Here is a 27,368-nt window from a genome sequence, read left to right on the forward strand (position 1 = left end):
AGAATTCAGATATTTTTTTAAAAATGAAATTCAGTGTTCACCATTTTTGCTGGTTCCTTCTCTTTTAATATTGGCCTTCCCTTGGGCTTGGGCAGGAAAATTCTTCTCGTTTGTTTAATTCTCTTCACTTCCTGTGGACATGTTTCATTTTCTGGATCTCAAGCCCTAGCACAGACTGTTGTTCTGGAGTTTCCATCTTGGCAGGGAAATCTGTTTTAATTCAAGAAGAAAACTATTTTCACTGAAATTAAAAGAGAAAAATCACATGAAGAAAGCATGAAAACATTTTTGTGCATATTAATTTGGTTAGAGTCTCCCAAGTCTTCCTGCACTTTTATAAGAAATTTGAGATTTTTAGCTTTAAATTTTTGAAAGACACCCTGCAAAGCAGAGAAAGCAGACTTACCGCAGCCCCCAGGTTTTAATGGTCTTTGCTCCCCATTCTCCCATGACTTTCCAGGGGTTTTGGGCATCTGCATTCCACACCCAGGTGAAATCCCAGGGGAAGATGTTGCAGGGTACTGAAAGCAAATGAGCAAAACTGCAAACCCAGGGTATGAATGAGACCATGCTTTTGGTCGCTCTTATTGAAGTTTCACACCCCCAGCAGGCATTGTTTCAGCCTGGGGCAGCCCTGACAGGGTGACTGTAATGGAACCACACTGATAGGGACCAGAAGGGAGGTCTGACAAAGCCCTAGAAGTGATGCAGACACTCAGGCGCACTGTTTGGAAAGATTTTGTGTTCTGTGCAGAAGCCATCGTGTCATCAGTTTCCCCAGCTTTCATCACAGAAATCATTTCCTCCTGCCTGCTAGTGGAATGAAAAGGGGGAGCTTAAGTGGGGATGTATTGGTGGTGTTTTTCTCCCTTTTGTCCACCTGTGGTTGGCTTTCCCACAGGAAGACCCTAAAGTCATAGATGATGGATAACACTAAATGGCTCTTAAGTAGATTAAAAGCTTCTTCCACGCAGCACAGCTTCAAAACAATGTGATAGAATGATTGTCAGGCAGTTCTCCTCTGCACGATAGGGGTAGTGAAGAAGTTAGACTTTGAAGAAGAGTTTGTATGGCTCCCAGGTGCAATGTGACCAGGTCAAGGCCCCTCTTCAGCCACTCCCCAAAATTGAGGTTCTGTTTCAGCATGTAGCTGTGGATATTCTGGGTCCTTTCCCTAAGAAGACACCCAGAGGAAAGGTGTACATACTGACTTGCAGGGCCGCAAGGGCAGGGCCAGCACCTCCTCTGGCCAGAAGTTTCATAAAGATGTGTCCAGCTACTGAAGATCTAATCCTCCCATAAGAAATGGAACAGTTTCATGGTGAGACATTCTACACCTCGTGGGAACAGCCTACACCTCCGTGTTCATCCTTATAATATGATTGTGTGGTATCTGATGCAAAGTTTGTTTGTCGGGTGTCTTTGGAAGACTCAAGATGCACTGAGCATTGTGGTCATAGTGATGTGATAGTAATTGTTGTTACTGCAGTGTTATAGTAATGTTATAGGTTCTAATTCCATGTCTAGAGTTGTGAGGCTGAAAATGTGTCTTCATAGCTTAAAATAAGCCAAAGCAAAAACTCTCCAAGAGCAGAGAGGCAGTTCACGCCTCATCAGGGCATGTACGGGAGAAAGCCAGCCCAGCCTCACAGGAACAAAGGATGCTGGCCTAGGCAGCAACAAAAGAATCTGTTGGACTCTCCAGTGAGTCACCGCCCCCCGTTCCTGTGGACAGTTTGGGACTGCGATGGGGTAATGCTCACCTGACTTTGAAGTGGGGGGCGGAGGGGGCAAAGCCAAGAGGAAGAAATAACATGATAAAAGGGAGAGATGTTTGCCATGCTCTTCCTCTCTCTTCCAGCTACGTCTACAGCCACCACACCAAGCCACTGAAGGGCTGATGATAGGGGAGAGCCTGGCTGGGGAGCAACCCTCCCAGAAGACATGTAACATATTCATGGAGTCTCATAGTGATTGTGATATGTATTCACCCAATAGTATACACAACTCCTTCTGTCCACCAAAGTACCATTGCTCCGAGATGGAGTTCCTACAGCAATGGAAAACCCCTTCTGTTGCTATAATCTGTCTACACTACACACTTACAGCAGCATAGTTACAACACCGTAACTATGCTGCTGTAGTGCCCAGGGTGTAGACATGGCCTGATTGCAAGCAAGGCATTGTTGGTATCCATCAGCCGCTCAAAGGGGTCATGTGTGGCCGGTGGGTGAAGTGCATGACCATAGACACACCCCTTATATGCGCATGCAGTAGTGGTGGGCGGAGTGGGGTGGCCGTAAGCCCTCCAGGCAAGTGTGTGTCGGCCTGCACCAAAGAGAACATGTATTATTGTTGGTCTGTGGATGCAGCAATTGCCACTTTAGGGGCACTGTGAGAGTATGCTCCCAAGACTAGGAATGCCTTTATCCTCCACCACTCAGGCAGTGCAGCTCCCCCTCCCACTCTTAGAGCCATAACTGAGTGCCACATGTGTGTATTTGTTCTAACATTGCATTGGCCATGAAGCATCACTTTATATTGTACATGCTACATTGTGACTGTAAGATCATATTTCCTTTTGTCAAGATGTAACCACCTTATGTAAAATTGAGCAAAATGCTTTAAACGGGTCAGGCACACGATGTGAGGAAAATATACACACTGTGTTGTGAATTACAGACGTATGTCCCAGGCCGATCGCCCTCAGTCCTGCGTCTCAGGGTATACGACACTCTAGATCTGCTAGAAGCTGTACAAAGGGAGACTGTCTCCACAATGTAAACAGGTGAAGTGGTCTAAGACATACTTCCTTTTCTTGGGCAAGATCTCATAAGGTCAGACGACATGTCCTTCCATTTTGCTCAGTTTTGCTGTGTAACAGAATGAAAGCCGGCACCTCCTAGAGCAGAAAACCTCCCAAACATTTTAGAAACTAATCAGCCACTATATTAAGTCACACGTGCTACCCTCCCCTCTGTTTATGTACAAAGCAGAATACAAGTAGAATATCTGTACTGTGCTGAGAGCAGGGTGTGCTGGGAGGTCGCTACGCCCTTGGACTCTGTCGTGCCTTTCTTAGCAACAGAATGGAGGGCTGTGGGTGTCGCCACTAGACAGGTCTGTGCTCCAGTAGGTGTCAAACAAAGTATGAGGTGTATAGGAACCCATTTGTCTCTACCACTAGAGCACCAGTGCAGCTATTCCATGCCAACCCAGCAGGCTCAGGGGCAAAATAGTCCACCCAAAGCCAGATTTTTGAGCTTTGTTGAGAGGTGGCACCATTTGGCCCCATGTGTTCTGTATTTCTTGCCTCATTTCCTTGCTAAGGATATTTGCATATCATAATCTTCCCCTTTCTGTGACCTCATAACTTCCTTAGCGAGTTGTTTCTAATGTCATAAGCAGTGGTGACATGTGGTAGATAAGCAGCAGTAGATGACCTTAAAACGTACAATGCATAGCATGTCCTCAAGCTTAAGGGGGAGAAAGCCTGTGTATTGATTTGTTCTTAATCTTTATTTACAGCCTTCTACCACATTTTCTGAATTTATTTGAACACATTGGATTAGAATGAACAATCCTGGATACTTTGGTAATGTGGGTAATTTAATGACTAATAACTATGTAAACCAAGTGCTCCACCTAAAAAAAAAGTAATAACTTGGGAGTTCTCAGGACTAGGCAGATACAGGGCCAGAATAAGGTGTAGTGATCCTTTCCCCAAGTACAGGGTACATATCTAGCGCTCAAGATAATGTTAAAAGGTGCAGTCCAGGTACCCCACGCTGCAGCTCACTTCATCGGATGCAATGGAACCCTCCACACCCTCCAATTTCTGTATAATTCACTGCTTTCTAGATTCTTTTTACCACGCTTCCTCCTTTTTGTATTGTTGTGAAAGTGACCAAACCCCTTTCACTTATGCTGGATCCACATACATAGAGGCTTTTCATGATGCATTAATTTAAAGATCTAATTTAATAAGATCATCCACACTTCAGAAGTGGTAGAGAGAAAACCGCCAATTCATCAAACCCTACACTTCCCATTCATCACTTCCTGCATTTTAGAGACAAAACTAGTTTAGGTATATTTAAAGTTTTGAGACCTGGAGGAAGTGGGAGGAAAGGGTTGGCCTCAGGGGAGCTGGAAGAATTTGTGTAGTGGGGCTGTTGAGAGCCATTGAACCAAACTGTAAACTGTGAATATGAAAGAAACCACTTCAAGCCAGGGGGTATGGCAGCACCTATGTTAGGCCCCCCAAAAATAATGGTAAATTTCAACTTCAGTCATGCAACCTGAAAAGCACACTTAATATGTAGACACCAGAAAATATCGGTGTCTTCCTTCTAGGAAAATACAGGAGATAGAGAGTGAGCTCTGAGAGAATGGAACCTTTTTTCATTTTTTGTTTACTTCCAGATCTCAATGTATATACTGAAGCTGAGCAATCGATGCAGTTAGACGGTGTGAACATGTTGTCCTATTGATCACTCTGAGTAGCTGACAGTGGTGAAAAATGGAGTGTAATTCATAAAACAGGATGAGCAATTAGTTACACATACTAGAGAGGTACCCACATGGATGATTGTGATTTCCAGTGTGGCCAGAAGCAGGTTGTGAAGAGAAGTCCTGATTTGTATTTTTAAGAGGCATGTCCCTGGGTTGTAGTCATTCAAAGAAGTTTTTAAAAATCAAAATCAGTGTTCACCGTTTTGACTAGTTCCTTCTCTTAACTTTTTTGTTTTTCCCTTGGTGTGGGCAGGGAAATTCTTCTGCTTTATTTTAGCCTCTTTGTTTCCTGTGGTCACATTTCCTTTTCTGGTTCTCTTCCCCTAGCACAGACTGTTGTGCTGGATTTTGCCATCAAGGCAGGAAAATGTGTTTTCATCCAAAAAGAAAACTATTTTCACTGAAATTAGAAAGGAAGAATCACATGAAGAAACCATGAAAACATTTCTGTGCTTATTAATTTGGTTAGAGTCTCCCAAGGCTTCCTGCACTTTGATAAGAACTATCAGAGTCTTGCATCAGCTACATGAAAGTTCCTGAATAGTACAGAGAAAGCAGACTTACCAGAGCCCCCAGATTGCCATGCACTACGCTCTCCATTCTCGCATTACTTTCTATGGGTGTTGGGGACGTTTATCCCACACGAGGGTGAAGTCCAGAGAAGATGTTGAGGAGAGAGGGAAATAAGTACCGTACTGTGAATACTAGGAGAGGATAAGGTAACAAAGTAATCGCAGGGTAATGTGGGGCGGGGGAGCCAAATCATCTTTTTCAGTAAATCTGTATGGTGACAGCAATTTAGGGGCACTGGAATACTTATTGTTGTGTGGCTGCTGAAAGCCAGTGAACAAAACTGTAAACCCTGTATATGATGGAGACCATGCATTTACTTGCTAACATTATGTGATGCTGCTCAACCCCAGCACCCCTACTTTCATCTTCCCTGCAGCAAGTAGGCAAAGAACCAGTCTATTATTTGAGAAAACTTGGTTACAAGGGCCTCAGAGGCTGCTGCAGAGGATCTATGCAGGGGTAGAGCCCTCTGCATATGCCTCTTCCCTGTGCCACATGGAAGGGTGTGTGGAGTGAGATGAGGTGCCGTGGAGTCAGATGCTTTTGCACCCAGTTCCCTCTTGGGGTGTTCTCCATACAGTTACGATCCATGTGTGGGGCCTGGAATGAGCAGACGCGCATTGAGCTGGGGCAGTGCTACTCCAGGTCTGGTGGGTGCATCTCTCCATGTCAGCTGCACAAAAAGGACACCTACAGAGAGTGTCTGAGGCAACTGCAGTCTGAAGGAAGCCCTGGTTTCATGGCTGGAATGGAACCTCGCTGACAGGGACCGGAACGGGGCTCTGAGTGGGCCCAACAACTGATGCAGAAACTCAGTGGCTCTGTGTGAAAAGTCCTTGTGTTCTCTGTAGAAGCCACAGGCTCATCTGCTTCTGTGATGAAGGCTGGGGACAAACCTGTGAGTATCCCCTCCTGCCTGCCAGCGGAAGGATAAAAGTGAGCTGAAGTGGGGATGTATTATTAGCATGTTCCTCCCTTTTTATCCCCCTGTGGTTGGCTTTCCCACAGGAAGGCCTGAAATCTTAGATGATACATGTCATCAAATGGCTTCTTCAATAGATGAATGGATTTTTTCCACATAGCACAGCTTATAAACAATATGATGGGATGAATGTCAGGAGGTTCCCCACTGCACTCAATGGGCAACAAAGCAGTTAGAGTCTGAAGAGTTTGAATGGCTCCAAGTGCTATATTACGGCCATGTTCCACCAGAGAGGGGGGTATACATTATGGGGGTGGTGACTTTTTCATGCAGTCTAATTTTGCTCTCATTATTCTCAGATGATTGTTTTGTGTCAATATAACCTTTGGCTCCAACTACATGAAGGAATGAATGAAAAGAGAAAGATTTGGGCAGGAAAGAACTTGGACAGCTGATGGCTACAGCTCTTGGAAAAAACTACACCATAAGAAAGGAGAGGCATTTGTTTTAAGAGTTAACTCCTTGTACATGCCTCTAAACCAGCAGGTCCCAAACTGAGTTTCCTGAATCAGTGGCAGTACATGGAGTACTGGGTGATGGTCTTCAGAGAACTGGCAGATCCCACGTTCCTTTAAAGACCGCTAAAATTATATAAATGCGTTTCTAATACTACCTTTCTTTGTAAGCGTTTGGTGTACCTGCCACACAAATGTTACCTGATCCTGAATGGGAGGGGAAAGGATCAATTTTTGTAAGATGAGGCCCACCTAATGAAATGTTTGAGAACCCCACAGCTAAAGAGAACAGAGGGCAAAAGCTTCTGCAATGCTGCCTTCTGTTGACTGTGAAGAATTTAGTCTCCTATTAGAGACACCATAGTTTGGACTGTGTTACAAAAGGGATTTAAAATGGGACATACCTTCCTGGTTTTTTTCCCAAAGGCAAGTTTCCAATCCGTGTAAAAATTCACACGCACTTTGTTTTTTCACTATTTGAACATTTAATGTAATGGTTGTTAGACTTCTTTAAAAACTTTTAAATAAGAAATCTCCAGATTTAGAGTGTGGCTTAAATTAATGCTAGACAATGATGGGACTGACTAATAGCTACATACCCAAACTTGGCAACGAGATCCTTACAACATTTGTTCCAATGGATGGTTTTTGTTTGTTTTTTTTTTTGCTTTCAGGTAATTTTTAGTCATTCACAGCTCAACTGAAATTTTGATGCACTGTGCTCCTCCAGCTGGTGGTTGTTGGTGCAACATGCAGTCCCTAAGCACACACGCTTGTTTTGGGAGCACCCGGGGGAGAGCAAAGGGAAGCAGCAGCAGATGCTTACAAGCCTGAGTGACAGGAGAGTTTGGGTATGTACAAGCTTGATGGTGTTTGTGAGCCAAGTGTACCCAAACCTGACTGGTGGAGGGGGAAAATTAGACCCACGTAAGCCTCCCTGATGGTGGTGGTGGGGGAGATACGGAGTCTGTGCACATGGAAACCTGACAGTTCACACACATCTCATTGGGGAGGAAGGGGACAAGCAACTTTGTACCACGACAGCCTGAAGTCTTCCCCTTAGGATGCCTGTGTCTCCATCCTGCCTTTCATTTCATCACAATGAGCTACTGCTCCAAACACTTGCAACTACAAATGTTGTGGGTGAAAATGATCTGTTAACAGGCAGAAACACAAAAGCTGCAGAGTTGAGGTTGTCGTGTGTGGTCTGTTGGAGTGGTCAAACTAGTTACCCTCGCTTTGTTTCTTATGGAGTCACTGCTGAATCAGGGTTTATATTCACAATGTACTTGAGCATGTTCTCAAGTTTAACTACTTATGTCAAAGGAAAGCTTGTGTACTTAAAGTTAGGCAAATGTTTAAAAGTCCTTTGCTGAACTGGAGTCTTAAGGGAAAACAAGGGAGGATTTTTATTGGGTCTCTGTTTTTTTAAAAAAATCTAATTAGTACAAATCACTACTGCTGTAGGTTGCTATTTTGTAGAAATAAATATTTATTTATAAATATTATGAAACCTCTAAAAAAATAAATAAAAGCAATACATTAATATTGTGAATAAATATAAATGGATCAACATAAAAACACTTTTACAAATCCAGTAAAATTATCTTTTCACAGTGCAGGAAAAGAATATATATTTGCACTAGTTTAAAATTTCAGAGTGCCTAATTGTAAGTGACCTAGAAACTGGGATATTCTTCTTTCTTTGTTATCCTTGCCACAAAATACACCTCCAGAAGTTTCCCTTGCTTATGAGTCCCTGGCAGGATCTTTCCATGCGACTGTCGTTCCAGGCAGCTTGTGAGGGTATTTTGCATGAGATGTAGTCAGAGGTGAAAGTAAGGTGGTCCGGTCCGAAATACTGGCACTAGCCGGTACACGGTGCCATACCAGATCGGCTTCCTGAGGCTGGCCATTTAAAGGGTCTTGGGCTCCTGGCAGCGGCCGGAGCCCAAGGCCCTTTAAATTGCCGCCAGAGCCCTGCTGCCAGAGCCGCTGGATATAGGAAATCTGTTGGAGGATCTCCTGGATGGCCACTTTGGCAGTCTCTTTCTGGGTTTCTCTGGGCTATTTTCAGCAAAATCTTCTGTTTAACATTTTCTCATGTGAATAAATCAGTCTGGTAATGGCAAGGAGGACATAAATAGTGCAGTTGAAGTTTGGCAGTCTGCTTAATTTAAGATGAACTGATAAGAGTCTCGAAAGCTGCTGATTCGAGATTCACTTTAGAGATGAAGCGCTCCAGTGGAGGTGAAGTTTCATTCAGCTGTTTTCATAGCATCATTACTGGAAGCATCATGTGCTGGAATGAAAAAGGGGAATGGTTCAAAGATGGAGAGATTCAAATGCCAAATAGAGGCCATCTTTTTCTAACCAGATGTCAAATCCTAAATCCTGAGCCTTAGTGCACTTGTCATCTTGTCACAATTTGTTGTTACTAAACCTGTTGAAGTTAGGGGTAAACAAAAGAAAGAAAAGCAGAATAAGAACCCTCGGCCATCCCTATGTGCAAAATGAGCTGATGGGATAGAAGAGTGTTAACACAGACCCCCCGTTTTCTGGTGTCCTAACTGGAACGTTGTCTAACGAGGCAGTTGTTCAAAGGGGGCTTCTCACTGTTCTTTTCTATTTGGCATAGTTAGTTATCACTTAACAATATTTTGTCTTTAGTTAGCAGTTATGATATATTTGTCTATTTTTCGTATAGAATATTGTGTGTGGTAGAGAAGCACTAAATTATATGCTACTCTGAAAAGATTTGAGCACGCGTTTGAAATAGCTGTATGCATAAAATTATTGTGGGAGAAAGATTGGGCCCGACGTATTAGGAGTTATAACCCTATCAGCAATCTTTCACCAGCTGTTTTATTCAAATAATATTATTTGAGTTTTTCTAGGAAAAAAGAGAAGATGGTACCTTCATTTTCAAGTCTCTTGGTGAGTTTGTCGAGCATGAGGAAACATCTGGATATTTCCACACGGATGATCTCCCAGGCACACCGGCTGTATTGCTTTTCTTTCAGGAAATCCTCTATTGTCTGGAAGTATCTCTTCAGTTTGAGGCTGGTGAGCAGGAGGTTCTCATTTCCTGGGTAGGTTACCTCCTTTTCCATCTCAGCACTCAAACACGTCTCCAGCTTCTCAATCTGCTGGTGAAGTCCATTTTGGAATTCCTTTATGGAAGTCCCATTCCAGGCAGCTTGGGTGAGATTGTTGTTAAAGATATGGAAGAGCTCTTGGAGGATCTGCTGGATGGCTACCTTGGCATTCTCTTGGTGGGACAGTCGGAGCTTGAGGATATCTCTGGGCTTGAAAGCTGTCCCTTCATTTAGACATTGGAAGGGAAAGTTGCCACCCATTTTCTCCAGACGCTCAAAACTCTCGCTGTTCATTCTGGTTTGTAGAACATGCAGCCTGTTACAGTCCAGACATGAGATTTCCCTGGAGAAGAGCAGCACGAGGCAAAATTGCAGCAAAGTCCTGCGGATCATGATGATGTCTTAGATTCCCTGTGTTTGTGTAGAACTTGAGCAACTGGTGCCTGTTCAAGGTCTTCTGTAAACTTTTGTGTTTTCGACTCATGTCTCTGAATTTAAGTAGGAATTTAAGGATTCTGTAGGAAGAGATTTTTCTTTCATCACTTTCTACTTTTCAAGCTTTTGCCTGCTTGAGGTTTTTACTTTCATTTTCCTCCTTTCTATTTAGTGGAAGCGAACAAGGCATTGGAAGAACAAAATCACAGTCATTACCTTTTTTTAGAAGAAAGAATCCCTATATTTCTTTCCTTAGGGCCCCTCCCCTTAGATAAAGAAAATTTAAAGGGTAAGAAGAGTGATGCTTAACTGTTTCCTCCAGTTACAGGCTGGAGTAGGGACCTGTCTGTCTACTCCCAAGTATCTGTAGTTAGTAGTGCTAGGCAGATCTAAACTTCTGTTACATCAGTAAGTTACATCAGCAAGACTATTCGTCTTATGAGAGAGGAAAATCCCTGTGTGTAGGGAATAGCAGAGGATGGACAGAGGGCACTGAGAAACTGGGAGGTTTACTTAAGAAACTGATAACTGAAAATACTGTTCCAGAGTAGCAGCCCTGTTAGTCTGTATTCGCAAAAAGAAAAGGAGGACTTGTGGCACCTTAGAGACTAACAAATTTATTTGAGCACAAGCTTTCGTGAGCTACAGCTCAATTTGTTAGTCTCTAAGGTGCCACAAAACCTCCTTTTCTTTTTGAAAAGACTGTATGGTTGGTAATATGCTAGAGTGACTGACATAAATGAATGTTACTTTCAAACGTGTTTCCCTTTTCACCATTCAAGCTTTATTCTTTTTTTCAATGTGCATTTCACTGAGCTTGGGCATTGAAATTCAAGTGTGCTGATGAGTGAAGTTTGCAGCCTTCTTTCTGTAGGAAGTTTCACTTTCTGTTTTTCATACCATAGCACTAGACTGTCATGTTGGAGTTTCCGTCAGTGAAGGGGAATGGTTTTCAACCCAAAAATTGAAAAGGAATATTTTCTTATTAATTTTAAAGAAGGAAAAGAAGAAAACATGACCATATTTCTGTTCGTGTCACTTCTTTTACATCTCCCTCTCCCATCACCTCAAGCACTTTTTAAAATCATAATCTAGAGATTTGCCTAAACTATTTGGAAGCGTCACTGTAAAGAAGGCAGTTTATTGTACATAAGTATACCATATAAGGGAGCCAATCATACCAGAGGCGCTGCACCCCAATCTTGCATTTACTCCACTGGGAGTTCTGCATGTGCATTTCCTGGCAAGTTGAAGCTTCAGGAGATAATAGTTATGTGAAGGAGAGAAATTAAATAATCTGAATTTAAGCTTTTCCTGTTAAATTAAGAAAGCTGTGGGAGGAAAGACTCATAGTCTCTCAGCATATTTTCATCAGCAATGAGCCTGTTTTCTGGGAAAGGTTAGATGCAGACTGAGCTGGGTGAAATATTTGCTAGAATTTGATGAAATCCTGTATATTTAAATTTCAATGAAAAGAGCAGGAAATTTTATTGGAATATTTTTCTTCTGTGTCAGCCAGCTTAATTTGAATGTGAAATAAGAGATTAGTTTAGCCCCTTTTCCAATAGGGAAATCTGCAAATAAATTCAGAATTTGCTAATGGATTTATTTAAAGTGATTTGACAAATGATTTATACACATTCCACTCTGATTGCTCAGGACCTCGTCACCACACTCATTTCCCTATGAGTATTTGCTATTCATAATTTGCTACTTCTTCTGTGTGATGGTTCACCTGAGTCAATGCTATTGTGTCTGTTCCTGGGATGGTTGCCTTCAAATTCAAAACTGCTTTCCAGATGGCTGCAGGAACTTTTCTGGAGAAAAGTCTCTTTAAAATATGTATTTATATGAGTGTTTCTTATACTTTCTCACTCCAGAGATGTTCTTTTCTAAGAAAAACTCACACGTACAAATATTTCAGAAAATGTTTACAAAGGGCCAAACATTTTTCATAAATGTTGAATCAGTCTCAAATGTTTAGGCTGTGGCTGAAGTATGTGGTTGGCAGCGCTACTGTTGACTGATAGCTCTTCAGAACTACTATCCACCTACACCAAACTTGGTAGAGAGGAGGATCCTCGCTAGATCTGATGCCACCGGCAGGTTTATTACTATAATTTTAAATGTTGGGTTTAGGTAATCTTTAGGCATTGTTGATGTTATCACTGAAAGTTTAATCCATTCTGTACACCAAACTGGTTGTTGGTGGCAAGGAGCACACACGCCTGATGTGGAGGGGTGGCACCAGCTGGTCAGAAAACTGGGGGATAGAATTGCTGACTTGAGTGTACACAAGCCTGATTCATATGGCTTGATTTGTTTGTGTGTGTGTGTGTGTGTCTGTGTGTCAGGCGGAGGCCGGGGGAAAGGGGAGGAGTCTCTGTAAGACTTATTACTTTTAAAGTGATATTACGAAGTTGTTGTCATGAAATTTCGTCATCATAGGAAACCTCTTTCTATGTGTATCCATCCGGTTGGACAGGACCTCCAGAAGGTACTCACTAGGCTGAGGACAACGGGGACACTTAACTTTAAAAGTGTGTTTCCGAGTTGGGAAACCAGTTTGGCAAAGTTGGTGTTAAGGAGAATGGGGGTTAGGAGTGGAAAGTTACTGAAAGTCAACAAAGAGACAGATGACAAAACCAAAAGGTTCTAAAATAAATCACAGGGGGAAGACCCACAGGACATTTGGGCAAGAGGAAGGAAGGGGATGAACTGGCCAAGGCCAGGTTATGTGAGCTGGAGGAGAATGCTCTGTTTTTGTGCATATAAGTGATGCATTGCAACAGAAGGATGTTGGATGACCCCAAGTGATTCTGATACAGGCTCATAGAATGGCCTGGTGTGTTGAGGAAACTGAGGCAGGGAATTGCGGATAGGGTTTACAATTTTTATTCCATTTTCTGTATTTCCGAGTGATTAATTAAAGAGCAATAGTGTGTTAGAATCCTGTGCAAAGTGTCTCCGTATTATAATCTACACGTACTACATGGCCCCTGGAAGAGGTAAACACCTCTGGGTATATTTCTGGGAGAGGACATGTTAAAGCACATTCTGAGCTTCAAATACTTCCCAGTTGACATGTTGGATGAGCCCCCACTTGTAACGCCAACAGGCTGAAGTTGTCAGCAGGCAGGATTGAACCTTGGATATTTGAACCTTAGTGCATGAGCCTTGACTGTGTGAACACGTGATAATGCCTCTTAAGCCAGGGTTGTAGCAGACTCCTCAATCTCTAAATGGTTGAGGTGCCAGTAGAGGGTGACAGAGCACCACACCATCCAGGCACGGGTTGTATATTTCCCCTCACTGAGGAAGCCCAAGCCAAGCTTCAGAGACTTCCCAGCTGATATCCCAGCTCGGGTGACCAGACAGCAAGAGTGAAAAATCAGGGCATGGGGTGAGGGGTAATAGGCACCTAGATACGACAAAGCTCCAAATATGGGGACTGTCCCGATAAAATCGGGACATCTGGTCACCCTAATCCCAGCTGCCCAAAAATGACACTTTAAAAGGTTGTCTGGGGCAACTGCATGCAGCCTGGAGCAGCCCTGTGAAATACTACTTGGCACTGAAAAGACGGGGGCAGAGAATCTAATGGGACCAGAGCTGAGAGAGATGCTGCAGATCTCTGTGTCTGGAGAGACCTTTTTGATCGGTGCAGAAACCATGGAATCTGCTGAGTGTGGAGATGGAACAACAGCCACTTCCATGAGGAAGTCTACGGACAAACCCACCCATCCTTCTTCCTGCCCCTGAGTGGAAGTATGTAGGAGAATCTCAGAGAGAGATATTAACATTTTTTTTCCTCTCTTTTAAGAAGTGTGAGCTAGGCTTTCCCACAGGCATGGCTGCTCCTTATGATACGGGTGATATTGTCAGAGCTCAGCTGAACATTGCGTTCAGCATTCCCCTTCTTTTATTAAAGGTGTGATGGAATGAAGGGGAATAGTTTTCCCCCAGAGCTGAATGGGTTTGGGGTTGTTAGACTTTTTCAGAAGAATTCCATAGTTTTTGTGGGCAGTGACTGACTGACGCATTCCACCCAATGGGGAAATGCATTTTAGAGGTGACAAAGAGAAACTTTGATAATTCTAATACAGAATGCCCCATTCCTGCTCTCATTATTCACATGTAATTGGTGTGTGTTAAGGGGTGCATGCACTCTTGCTTAGTGGGGGAAAGGGCACCAATCTAGCCTCTTCCAACACAACTGCCTACTACACCAGACACCCAAATCGACAAGTTTTTGGGGGGACAAGTAACCTGGTACAAAGTAGAATGGTAAAAGGTGGGAGAATTAAGGTGTGGTGTGTGGTCTGTTTGAATGGAAAGGCTAATTATCATTCTCTAAGGATTATTTTTAAAATGGAATTAGTGCAAATTGGGACACTGGTTCATCAATGTATTGAAGCATGTTCCCAACTGGAAGCACTAACATGAGCGGGATGGCTCACCTACTTTAAGTTAGTCACATGCATAAGTACTCTCTGGAATTGGGGTTTTCAGGCTGAACAATTACAGGGGTTTTTTTATTCTCCTTTTCTTTCTTTTTGGTTCAATCGGCATTTTATTCAAATCATTACTGGTATAGGTTGCCATTTTATATAAAATAATTATTTATTGGTAAGTAACAAATATCTATGATAAATACATAAATAAGAACAATAAATAAATAATAGATTGACATAAATGCCCTGTTACAAATATCGTAAACGGATCTGAAAATATTTTCAGAAGATATAGTAACACCACCTTTTAAAATTCCACTGCATCAGATTTTAAATCATGTAAAAATTATTCCTTGATTTCGGTTAGTACTTCTAAAAATGTTGATATTTAAATTTCTAAACTTCTTTGTGAGTTTGTCCGACATTTGAAAACCCCATAATTCCGCATGGATTCTCCTGGTAGCAGAGAGGCTGAACTGCTTGTCTTTTATGAAAGAATTGGTATCTCTTCACGTTCATCCTGGGAAACTGTTGGTCCTTTCTTCCTGGTCAGAGAGTCCCATGTTCATATTTTTTATAAATGTCTCTAGCAAACTTCTCAAGCTGTGGTATAGGATGAGGACAGATTAATAAATAGCAACCATGCTCATAATAGAAACATACTACATGTATAGAAGTCAGAGTATTTTGGGGGTATCATTATTTGATGACCAAATTACTGGTGAGGTGGCTAAGGATTCCAAATACATGTACTTTGTTGCATGGTCTGCCAATTATGCAATACATAAGATCACCTGATATGTGGGAGATTATGAAGAATCGCAAACCAAAATGAGAGTTGAAAAAATAAATCCATGTAATTGCAAATCCATTTCCAGGACAGGACAGGAAGAGCCTGAAGCTGCTGCCAAGGAAATCAGTTGTGATTTGGCCACTGACCCTGTAGAAGAAGGATCAGGCCCTATATAAGCAGAGTTATAAGATATCCGCTATCTCTGTTCAACTGTATAACTGACACTAATGTTTAATTCATTTACTCCAAGGAAAAGATTTGTACTGTACCTTAGTTACTCAGCCGTCGAGTGAGTTTGTCAACCAGCACAAAACATCTGGGTATTTCCATGCGAATGATCTCCCAGGCACACAGGCTGTATTGCTTTTCTTTCAGGAAAGCATCTATCCCCTGAAAGTATTGTTTCACACTCCGACTGGTGAGCTGGAGGTCCTTACTTTCCAGGTTGGTTAATTCCTTCTCCATCTGTGCTCTCAAACATGCCTCCAGCCGCTGAATTTGCTGGTAAAGGCCATTTTGGAACTTGACTATGGAAGTGGCATCCCAGGCACTTTGGGTGAGGTTTTTGCTAAAGATGTTGAAGATCTCTTGGAGGATCTCTTGAATTACCACCTTGGCATTCTCCTTCTGGGACACTGGGAGTTGGACAATATCCTGGGTGAGCTTGAAAGCTGCCCTTTCATTTATGCATTGTGAAGGGAAATTTCCGCTCCTTTTCTGCAGAAGCTCTAAGCTCTCTTTGTTAACTTTGTTCTGCTGGAAGTGAAGCATGGTACAGAGTCGAGATGAGATTTCAGTGGAGAAGAGCAGTATGAGGCAAATGTGCAGCAAAAACCTGGTGGTCATGATGATGTCTATACGCTCCTTTGCTTTGTGTGGAACCTTGAGCCTGGAGTTCGTTGAGGGTCCTACGTAGACTGCTGTGTCTTTCCTTTTTGTCTCTGAATTTAAGAATTGTGTCTCAGAATTGTTCTTTCTGTTTTTCTTGCTGTTTTCTAGTTCTTTTACCACATTTCCTTTTTCTTTCTTTCTTTCTTTCTTTCTTTCTTTCTTTCTTTCTTTCTTTCTTTCTTTCTTTCTTTCTTTCTTTCTTTCTTTCTTTTTGTGTGTCCGTGAAAGTGACCACCCCTGACATACAGGCATTTTGTCATATTTTAATTTCTGTAATTGAAGAAGGTCAGCCACAATTCCACAGAGGTACAGAAAAGACCTCCAATTGGTCAGACAGTGCACTTGCCATTCATTACCTCCTTCATTTGAGAGACAGAAATTGTTTACGAATATTTAAAGTTCGCTAGGCATTGAAGAAGTAAATGTCGGCGGAAAGGGTTAGGTCTCCCAAAAATATATGGCAAATCTCAACTTTAATGATTTCCTCTGTTTTGAAGGCACATTTAAAATCTAGACAGCACAAACTATTGGCATCTTCCTTCTGTGAAACAATAAGAGAGAGAGCGCTCTGAGAAAATGACACCTTAACTCATTGTTATTTTCAGGTCTTAATATACACAGTGGAGCTCAGGAATAGATGCAGCTGAAAGGTGTGAAACTCATGTCCTGTTGATCACTCCAAGTAGCTGACAGGAGTAAAAAATTGAGAAGAATTCATAAAACAGGATGAGCAATTAGTATAGTAACGCATGCTAGAGAGGTACCCACGTGGATGACTATGATTTACAATGTGGTCAGAAGGAGGTTATGCAGAGAAGTCACATTATGTGTTTTTTACCAAGTGTGTCCTGGAATGAAAGAATTCAAATATTTTTTTAAAAAGTGAAATTCAGTGTTCACCATTATTGCTGGTTCCTTCTCTTTTAATATTGGCCTTCCCTTGGACTTGGGCCGGGAAATTCTTCTCGTTTGTTTAATTCTGTTCACTTCCTGTGGACATGTTTCATTTTCTGGATCTCAAGCCCTAGCACTGTTGTTCTGGATTCTCCATCATGGCAGGGAAATCTGTTTTAATTCAAGAAGAAAACTATTTTCAGTGAAATTAAAAAAGAAAAATCACATGAAGAAAGCATGAAAACATTTTTGTGCATATTAATTTGGTTAGAGTCTCCCAAGTCTTCCTGCACTTTTATAAGAAATTTGAGATTTTTAGCTTTAAATTTTTGAAAGACACCCTGCAAAGCAGAGAAAGCAGACTTACCGCAGCCCCCAGGTTTTAATGGTCTTTGCTCCCCATTCTCCCATGACTTTCCAGGGGTGTTGGGCATCTGCATTCCACACCCAGGTGAAATCCCAGGGGAAGATGTTGCAGGGTACTGAAAGCAAATGAGCAAAACTGCAAACCCAGGGTATGAATGAGACCATGCTTTTGGTCGCTCTTATTGAAGTTTCACACCCCCAGCAGGCATTGTTTCAACCTGGGGCAGCCCTGACAGGGTGACTGTAATGGAACCATGCTGATAGGGACTGGAAGGGAGGTCTGACAAAGCCCTAGAAGTGATGCAGACACTCAGGAGCTCTGTTTGGAAAGATTTTGTGTTCTGTGCAGAAGCCATCGTGTCATCAGTTTTCCCAGCTTTCATCACAGAAATAATTTCCTCCTACCTGCTAGTGGAATGAAAAGGAGGAGCTTAAGTTGGGATGTATTGGTGGTGTTTTTCTCCCTTTCATCCACCTGTGGTTGGCTTTCCCACAGGAAGACCTAAAGTCATAGATGATGGATAACACTAAATGGCTCTTAAGTAGATTAAAAGCTTCTTCCACGCAGCACAGCTTCAAAACAATGTGATAGAATGATTGTCAGGCAGTTCTCCTCTGCACGATAGGGGTAGTGAAGAAGTTAGACTTTGAAGAAGAGTTTGTATGGCTCCCAGGTGCAATGTGACCAGGTCAAGGCCCCTCTTCAGCCACACCCCAAAATTGAGGTTCTGTTTCAGCATGTAGCTGTGGATATTCTGGGTCCTTTCCCTAAGAAGACACCCAGAGGAAAGGTGTACATACTGACTTGCAGGGCCGCAAGGGCAGGGCCAGCACCTCCTCTGGCCAGAAGTTTCATAAAGATGTGTCCAGCTACTGAAGATCTAATCCTCCCAGAAGAAATGGAACAGTTTCATGGTGAGACATTCTATACCTCGTGGGAACAGCCTACACCTCCGTGTTCAGCCTTATAATATGATTGTGTGGTGTCTATTGCAAAGTTTGTTGTGTCGGGTGTCTTTGGAAGACTCAAGATGCACTGAGCATTGTGGTCATAGTGATGTGATAGTAATTGTTGTTACTGCAGTGTTATAGTAATGTTATAGGTTCTAATTCCATGTCTAGAGTTGTGAGGCTGAAAATGTGTCTTCTTGGCTTAAAATAAGCCAAAGCAAAAACTCTCCAAGAGCAGAGAGGCAGTTCACGCCTCATCAGGGCATGTACGGGAGAAACCCAGCCCAGCCTCACAGGAACAAAGGATGCTGGCTTAGGCAGCAACAAAAGAATCTGTTGGACTCTCCAGTGAGAGAGAGATTCTCTAGAGCTCACTTCATCGAATGCAATGGAACCCTCCACACCCTCCACTCTCTGTATAATTCACTGCTTTCTAGATTCTTTTACCACACTTCCTCCTTTTTGTATTGTTGTGAAAGTGACCAAACCCCTTTCACTTATGCTGGATCCACATACAAACAGGCTTTTCATGATGCATTAATTTAAAGATCTAATTTAATAAGATCATCCACATAGAATCATAGAATCATAGAATATCAGGGTTGGAAGGGACCTCAGGAGGTCATCTAGTCCAATCCCCTGCTCAAAGCAGGACCAATCCCCAATCAAATCATCCCAGCCAGGGCTTTGTCAAGCCTGACCTTAAAAACTTCCAAGGAAGGAGATTCTACCACTTCCCTAGGTAACGCATTCCAGTGTTTCACCACCCTCCTAGTGAAAAAGTTTTTCCTAATATCCAAGCTAAACCTCCCCCACTGCAACTTGAGACCATTACTCCTTGTCCTGTCCTCTTCTACCACTGAGAATAGTCTAGAACCATCCTCTCTGGAACCACCTCTCAGGTAGTTGAAAGCAGCTATCAAATCCCCCCTCATTCTTCTCTTCTGCAGACTAAACAATCCCAGTTCCCTCAGCCTCTCCTCATAAGTCATGTGTTCCAGACCCCTAATCATTTTTGTTGCCCTTCACTGGACTCTCTCCAATTTATCCACATCCTTCTTGTAGTGTGGGGCCCAAAATGGACACTTCAGAAGTGGTAGAGAGAAGACCGCCAATTCATCAAACCCTACACTTCCTATTCATCACTTCCTGCATTTGACAGACAAAACTAGTTTAGGTATATTTAAAGTTTTGAGACCTGGAGGAAGTGGGAGGAAAGGGTTGGCCTCAGGGGAGCTGGAATAGTTTGTGTAGTGGGGCTGTTGAGAGCCATTGAACCAAACTGTAAACCGTGAATATGAAGGAAACCACTTCAAGCCAGGGGGTATGGCAGCACCTATGTTAGGCCTCCCAAAAATAATGGTAAATTTCAACTTCAGTCATGCAACCTGAAAAGCACACTTAATATGTAGACACCAGAAAATATCGGTATCTTCCTTCTAGGAAAACACAGGAGATAGAGAGTGAGCTCTGAGAGAATGGAACCTTTTTTCATTTTTTGTTTACTTCCAGATCTCAATGTATATACTGAAGCTGAGCAATCGATGCAGTTAGACGGTGTGAACATGCTGTCCTATTGATCACTCTGAGTAGCTGACAGTGGTGAAAAATGGAGTGTAATTCATAAAACAGGATGAGCAATTAGTTACACATACTAGAGAGGTACCCACATGGATGATTGTGATTTCCAGTGTGGCCAGAAGCAGGTTGTGAAGAGAAGTCCTGATTTGTATTTTTAAGAGGCATGTCCCTGGGTTGTAGTCATTCAAAGAAGTTTTTAAAAATCAAAATCAGTGTTCACCGTTTTGACTAGTTCCTTCTCTTAACTTTTTTGTTTTCTCCTTGGAGTGGGCAGGGAAATTCTTCTGCTTTGTTTTAGCCTCTTTGTTTCCTGTGGTCACATTTCATTTTCTGGTTCTCTTCCCCTAGCACAGACTGTTGTGCTGGATTTTGCCATCGTGGCAGGAAAATGTGTTTTCATCCAAAAAGAAAACTATTTTCACTGAAATTAGAAAGGAAGAATCACATGAAGAAACCATGAAAACATTTCTGTGCATATTAATTTGGTTAGAGTCTCCCAAGGCTTCCTGCACTTTGATAAGAAATATCAGAGTCTTGCATCAGCTACATGAAAGTTTCTGTAGTGCAGAGAAAGCAGACTTACCAGAGCCCCCAGATTGCCATGCACTACACTCCCCATTCTCGCATTACTTTCCATGGGTGTTGGGGATGTTTATCCCACACGAGGGTGAAGTCCAGAGAAGATGTTGAGGAGAGAGGGAAATAAATACCATAGTATGAATACTAGGAGAGGATAAGGTAACAAAGTAATCGCAGGGTAATGTGGGGTGGGGGAGCCAAATCATCTTTTTCAGTAAATCTGTATGGTGACAACAATTGAGGGGCACTGGAATACTTGTTGTTGTGTGGCTGATGAAAGCCAGTGAACAAAACTGTAAACCCTGTATATGATGGAGACCATGCATTCACTTGCTAATATTACGTGACGCTGCTCAACCCCAGCACCCCTACTTCCATCTTCCCTGCAGCAAGTAGGCAAAGAACCAGTCTATTATTTGAGAAAACTTGGTTACAAGGGCCTCAGAGGCTGCTGCAGAGGATCTATGCAGGGGTAGAGCCCTCTGCTTATGCCTCTTCCCTGTGCCACATGGAAGGGTGTGTGGAGTGAGATGAGGTGCCGTGGAGTCAGATGCTTTTGCACCCAGTTCCCTTTTGGGGTGTTCTCCATACAGTTATGATCCATGTGTGGGGCCTGGAATGAGCAGACGCGCATTGAGCTGGGGCAGTGCTACTCCAGGTCTGGTGGGTGCATCTCTCCATGTCAGCTGCACAAAAAGGACACCTACAGAGAGTGTCTGAGGCAACTGCAGTCTGAAGGAAGCCCTGGTTTCATGGCTGTAATGGAACCTCGCTGACAGGGACCGGAACGGGGCTCTGAGTGGGCCCAACAACTGATGCAGAAACTCAGTAGCTCTGTGTGAAAAGACCTAGTGTTCTCTGTAGAAGCCACAGACTCCTCTGCTTCTATGATGAAGGCTGGCGACAAACCTGCGAGTATCCCCTCCTGCCTGCCAGCGGAAGGATAAAAGTGAGCTGAAGTGGGGATGTATTATTAGCATGTTTCTCCCTTTTTATCCCCCTGTGGTTGGCTTTCCCACAGGAAGGCCTGAAATCTTAGATGATACATGTCATCAAATGGCTTCTTCAATAGATGAATGGATTTTTTCCACATAGCACAGCTTATAAACAATATGATGGGATGAATGTCAGGAGGTTCCCCACTGCACTCCATGGGCAACAAAGCAGTTAGAGTCTGAAGAGTTTGAATGGCTCCAGGTGCTATATTACGGCCATGTTCCACCAGAGAGGGGAGTATACATTATGGGGGTGGTGACTTTTTCATGCAGTCTAATTTTGCTCTCATTATTCTCAGATGATTGTGTTGTGTCAATATAACGTTTGGCTCCAACTACATGAAGGAGTGAATGAAAAGAGAAAGATTTGGGCAGGAAAGAACTTGGACAGCTGATGGCTACAGCTCTTGGAAAAAACTGCACCATAAGAAAGGAGAGGCATTTGTTTTAAGAGTTAACTCCTTGTACATGCCTCTAAACCAGCAGGTCCCAAACTGAGTTTCCTGAATCAGTGGCAGTACATGGAGTACTGGGTGATCTTCTTCAGAGAACTGGTGGATCCCATGTTCCTTTAAAGACCGCTAAAATTATATAAATGCGTTTCTAGTACTACCTTTCTTTGTAAGCGTTTGGTGTACCTGCCACACAAATGTTACCTGATCCTGAATGGGAGGGGAAAGGATCAATTTTTGTAAGATGAGGCCCACATAATGAAATGTTTGAGAACCCCTCAGCTAAAGAGAACAGAGGGCAAAAGTTTCTGCAATGCTGCCATCTGTTGACTGTGAAGAATTTAGTCTCCTACTAGAGACACCATAGTTTGGACTGTGTTAGAAAAGGGATTTAAAATGGGACATACCTTCCTGGTTTTTTTCCCAAAAGCAGGTTTCCAATCAGTGTAAAAATTCACACGCACTTTGTTTTTTCACTATTTGAACATTTAATGACAGGTTTCATTTAATGTAATGGTTGTTTGACTTCTTTAAAAACTTTTACATAAGGCATCTCCAGATTTAGAGTGTGGCTTAAATTAATGCTAGACAATGATGGGACTGAGTAATAGCTCTTCAAAAATACTATCTACATACCCAAACTTGGCAAAGAGATCCTTACAAGATTTGGTCCAATGGATGGTTTTTGTTTTTGTTTTTTGCTTTCAGGTAACTATTGGGTTTAGGGTAATTTTTAGTCATTCACAGCTCAACTGAACTTTTGATGCACTGTGCTCCTTCAGCTGGTGGTTGTTGGTGCAACATGCAGTCCCTAAGCACACATGCTTGTTTTGGGAGCAGCCGGGGGAGAGCAAAGGGAAGCAGCAGCAGATGCTTACAAGCCTGATTGACAGGAGGGGTTGGGTATGTACAAGCTTGATGGTGTTTGTGAGCCAAGTGTACCCAAACCTGACTGGTGGAGGGGGAAAATGAAACCCACATAACCCTTCCTGATGGTGGTATTGGGGGAGATACGGAGTCTGTGCACATGGAAACCTGACAGTTCGCACACATCTCATTGGGGAGGAAGGGGACAAGCAACTTTGTACCACGACAGCCTGAAGTCTTCCCCTTAGAATGCCTGTGTCTCCATCCTGCCTTTCATTTCATCACAATGAACTCCTGCTCCAAACATCTGCAACTACAAATGTTGTGCGTGAAAATAATCTGGTAATGGGCAGAAACACAAAAGCTGCGGAGTTGAGGTTGTGGTGTGTGGTGTGTGGTCTTTTGGAGTGGTCAAACTAATTACCCAAGCTATTTTTCCTATGAAGTCACTGCTGAATCAGGGTTTATGTTCACAATGTACTTGAGCATGTTCTCAAGTTTAACGACTTATGTCAAAGGAAAGCTCGTGTACTTAAAGTTAGGCAAATGTTTAAAAGTCCTTTGCTGAACTGGAATCTTAAGGGAAAACAAGAGAAGATTTTTATTGGGTCTCTGTTTTTTTAAAAAATCTAATTAGTACAAATCACTACTGCTATAGGTTGCTATTTTGTAGAAATAAATATTTATTTATAAATATTATAAAACCTCTGACAAAATAAATAAAAGCAATACATTAATATTGTGAATAAATATAAATGGATCAACATAAAAACACTTTTACAAATCCAGTAAAATGATCTTTTCACAGTGCAGGAAAAGAATATATATTTGCACTAGTTTAAAATTTCAGAGTGCCTAATTATAAGTGACCTAGAAACTGGGATATTCTTCTTTCTTTGTTATCCTTGCCACAAAATACACCTCCAGAAGTTTCCCTTGCTTATGAGTCCATGTCAGGATCTTTCCATGCGACTGTCGTTCCAGGCAGCTTGTGAGGGTATTTTGCATGAGATGTAGGCAGAGGTGAAAGTAAGGCGGTCCGGTCCGGTCCAATATAACGGCAAGAGCCGGTACACCATGTCATACCAGACCGGCTGTTACAGTAAAGAGGTAAGATTTCATTTTTAAAAGCAGCCCAAGGCAAATTCGGAGCAAACGCGTAATATCAATGATTAAGAAATAGTAAGGTTTTTCTCCTTCGGTTCAAATACTACGCTGTCTTCTGCAATATTTTCAGCAAAATCTTCTGTTTTACATTTTCTCATGTGAATAAATCAGTCTTGGTAACGGCAAGGAGGCTATAAATAGTGCAGTTGAAGTTTGGCAGTTTGCTTAATTCAAGATGGACTATTAGGAATCTCGAAAGCTGCTGATTCGAGAATCAATTTAGAGAGGAAGGACTCCAGTGGAGGTGCAGTTTCATTCAGCTGTTTTCATAGCATCCTAACTGGAAGCATCACGTGCTGGAATGAAAAAGGGGAATGGTTCAAACATTGGAGAGATTCAAATGCCAAATAGAGGCCATCTTTTTTCTAACCAGATGTCAAATCCTAAATCCTGAGCCTTAGTGCACTTGTCATCTTGTCACAATTTGTTGTTACTAAAGCTGTTGAATTTAGCGGTAAACAAAAGAAAGAAAAGCAGAATAAGAACCCTCGGCCGTCCCTACGTGCAAAATGAGTTGATGGGATAGAAGTGTGTGAACATAGACCCCCCATTTTCTGGTGTCCTAACTGGAATGTTGTCTAACGAGGCAGTTGTTGAAAGGGGGCATCTCACTGTTCTTTTCTCCAACTTAGACACTTACTGGTCAAAGATCTATTTCGCATAGTTAGTTATAACTTAACGATATTTTGTCTTTAGTTAGCAGTTATGATATATTTGTCTATTTTTCATATAGAATATTGTGTGTGGTAGAGAAGCACTAAATTATATGCTACTCTGAAAAGATTTGAGCACGCGTTTGAAATAGCTGTATGCATAAAATTACTGTGGGAGAAAGATTGGGCCCGATGTATTAGGAGTCATAACCCTATCAGCCATCTTTCACCAGCTGTTTTATTCAAATAATATTATTTGAGTTTTTCTAGGAAAAAAGAAAAGATGGTACCTTCATTTTCAAGTCTCTTGGTGAGTTTGTCGAGCATGAGGAAACATCTGGATATTTCCACACGGATGATCTCCCAGGCACACCGGCTGTATTGCTTTTCTTTCAGGAAATCCTCTATTGTCTGGAAGTATCTCTTCAGTTTGAGGCTGGTGAGCAGGAGGTTCTCATTTCCTGGGTAGGTTACCTCCTTTTCCATCTCAGCACTCAAACACGTCTCCAGCTTCTCAATCTGCTGGTGAAGTCCATTTTGGAATTCCTTTATGGAAGTCCTATTCCAGGCAGCTTGGGTGAGATTGTTGTTAAAGATATGGAAGAGCTCTTGGAGGACCTGCTGGATGGCTACCTTGGCATTCTCTTGGTGGGACAGTTGGAGCTTGAAGATATCTCTGGGCTTGAAAGCTGTCCTTTCATTTAGACATTGGAAGGGAAAGTTGCCACCCATTTTCTCCAGACGCTCTAAACTCTCGCTGTTCATTCTGTTTTGTAGAACATGCAGCCTGTTACAGTCCAGACATGAGATTTCCCTGGAGAAGAGCAGCACGAGGCAACATTGCAGCAAACTCCTGCTGATCATGATGTTGTCTTAGATTCCCTGTGTTTGTGTAGAACTTGAGCAACTGATGTCTGTTCAAGGTCTTCTGTAAACTTTTGTGTTTTCGACCCGTCTCTGAATTTAAGCATTCTGTCAGAAAAGATTTTTCTTTCATCACTTTCTACTTTTCAGGGTTTTTTCTGCTTGAGGTTTTTACTTTTGGTTTCCTTCTTTTTAGTTAGTGGAAGCGAACAAGTCGTTAGAAGAACCAAATCACCGTTGGTAACTACTTTAATATTACTGAACCCCAACATTTCTTTCCTTCGGTCCCCCCTGCCCTTTTAGATAACGAAAATGTAAAGGGTAAGAAGAATATGATGATGAACAGTGTCATCCAGTTACAGGTTAGAGTAGGGACCTGTCTGTCTACTCCCAAGTTCCTTTAGTTAGCACTGCTAGGCAGGTCTGAATGTCTGTCACATCAGCAAGACTATCCATGCTTTTAAGTGACAACAATGAATTTTGGCAGATGCGGGGAACTACTGCAGAGCTTCTTTTTGCTAGACTCTGCAAATAACAGCAGTGAAGTGATGTGTAAAGCTGCTGTTCCTTCACTTTGCCAGCAGGTGGAAAACTTTCCCTTTCTGGTGTGGCACTCAAAATCAGAAAAGCGTGCTATGCTCTGGCTGTCTCATTCCTTCCTTCCATCCTTTGAGAGGGAGTAATACTATAGGGACCTCTTAATATTTGATAAGCCTGGAAAGAATTCCTGTGGGAGATTGGGGCCAGAGAAGTCTCTATTAATCTCTTGCAATTTCCTGGCCATTTGAAATATGAGAGATGAAAAACCATGTCTGTAGGCCAATACCAGAGGATGGACAGAGAGCACTGAGAAACTGTGAGGTTTACTTAAGAACCTGAAACCAGTTGTGAAAAGCCCAAGGAACAGGTACAGTTGAAGGGTGTGAACATGCTGTCTTCTCGGGCACTTCTGAGTAGTTCCCAGTGATGTAGTGTAGTGACATGGAAGGGAGTTGTCCAAAAAGATTGTGTGGCTGGTAATAAATATGCTAGAGTGACTGACATAAATGAATGTCACTTTCAGATGTGTTTCCCTTTTCACCATTCAAGCTTTATTCTTTTTTCAATGTGCATTTCACTGAGCTTGGACGTTGAAATTCAAGTGGTCTGATGAGTGAAGTTTGCAGCCTTCTTTCTGTAGCAAGTTTCACTTTCTGTTTTTCATACCATAGTACTAGGCTGTCATGTTGGAGTTTCCATCAGTGAAGGGGAATGGTTTTCAACCCAAAAATGGAAAAGGAATGTTTTCATATTAATTTTAAAGAAGGAAAAGAAGAAAATATGAACATATTTCTGTTCCTGTCACTTCTTTTACATCTCCCTCTCCCATCACCTCGAGCACTTTTTAAAATCATAATCTAGAGTTTTGCCTAAACGATTCGGAAATGTCACTTTAAAGAATGCAGTTTATTGTACATAAGTATACCATATAAGAGACCCAATCTTACCAGAGGCGCTGCACCCCAATTTTGCATTTACTCCACTGGGAGTTCTGCGTGTGCATTTCCTGGCAAGTTGAAGCTTCAGGAGATAATAGTTATGTGAAGGAGAGAAATTAAATAATCTGAATTTAAGCTTTTCCTGTTAAATTAAGAAAGCTATGGGAGGAAAGACACATAGTCTTTCAGCATATTTTCATCAGTAATGAGCCTGTTTTCTGGGAAAGGTTAGATGGAGACTGAGCTGGTTGAAATATTGCCTAGAATTTAATGAAATCCTGTCCATTTAAATTTCAGTGAAAATAGCAGGAAATTTTATTGGAAT

At 42.2% G+C, this 27,368-nt stretch overlaps 3 protein-coding genes across 3 annotated transcripts; all 3 read right to left on the reverse strand.

Annotated features, from left to right (window-relative positions):
- Positions 1-8,783: 8,783 nt before the first annotated feature.
- Positions 8,784-10,016, reverse strand: LOC141987979 (interferon beta-like). The gene is made up of 2 exons (XM_074953805.1): positions 9,443-10,016; positions 8,784-8,827 (listed from the first exon to the last, which is right to left on the reverse strand). Exons 1-2 carry the CDS (start codon positions 10,014-10,016, stop codon positions 8,784-8,786), a joined length of 618 nt encoding a protein of 205 aa, XP_074809906.1.
- A 5,559-nt stretch (positions 10,017-15,575) lies between these two features.
- Positions 15,576-16,151, reverse strand: LOC141988289 (interferon beta-like). Its single transcript, XM_074954123.1, has one exon. It carries the CDS (start codon positions 16,149-16,151, stop codon positions 15,576-15,578), a length of 576 nt encoding a protein of 191 aa, XP_074810224.1.
- An 8,802-nt stretch (positions 16,152-24,953) lies between these two features.
- Positions 24,954-25,565, reverse strand: LOC141987980 (interferon beta-like). Its single transcript, XM_074953807.1, has one exon. It carries the CDS (start codon positions 25,563-25,565, stop codon positions 24,954-24,956), a length of 612 nt encoding a protein of 203 aa, XP_074809908.1.
- Positions 25,566-27,368: the final 1,803 nt, after the last annotated feature.

Source organism: Natator depressus, chromosome 5, assembly GCF_965152275.1.
Source record: "Natator depressus isolate rNatDep1 chromosome 5, rNatDep2.hap1, whole genome shotgun sequence".
Taxonomy (NCBI): domain Eukaryota; kingdom Metazoa; phylum Chordata; order Testudines; family Cheloniidae; genus Natator; species Natator depressus.

What these genes read in the sequence shown, in the direction of transcription:
- LOC141987979 (XM_074953805.1), bottom strand. Translation starts at nt 10,016, where the DNA reads ATGATCCGCAGGACTTTGCTGCAATTTTGCCTCGTGCTGCTCTTCTCC. An exon ending in CAAGAGACTTGAAAATGAAG is followed by an intron (nt 8,828 to 9,442) that starts GTACCATCTTCT and finishes TTTTCATTCCAG; the next exon opens with CACATGATGCTTCCAGTAAT.
- LOC141988289 (XM_074954123.1), bottom strand. Translation starts at nt 16,151, where the DNA reads ATGACCACCAGGTTTTTGCTGCACATTTGCCTCATACTGCTCTTCTCC.
- LOC141987980 (XM_074953807.1), bottom strand. Translation starts at nt 25,565, where the DNA reads ATGATCAGCAGGAGTTTGCTGCAATGTTGCCTCGTGCTGCTCTTCTCC.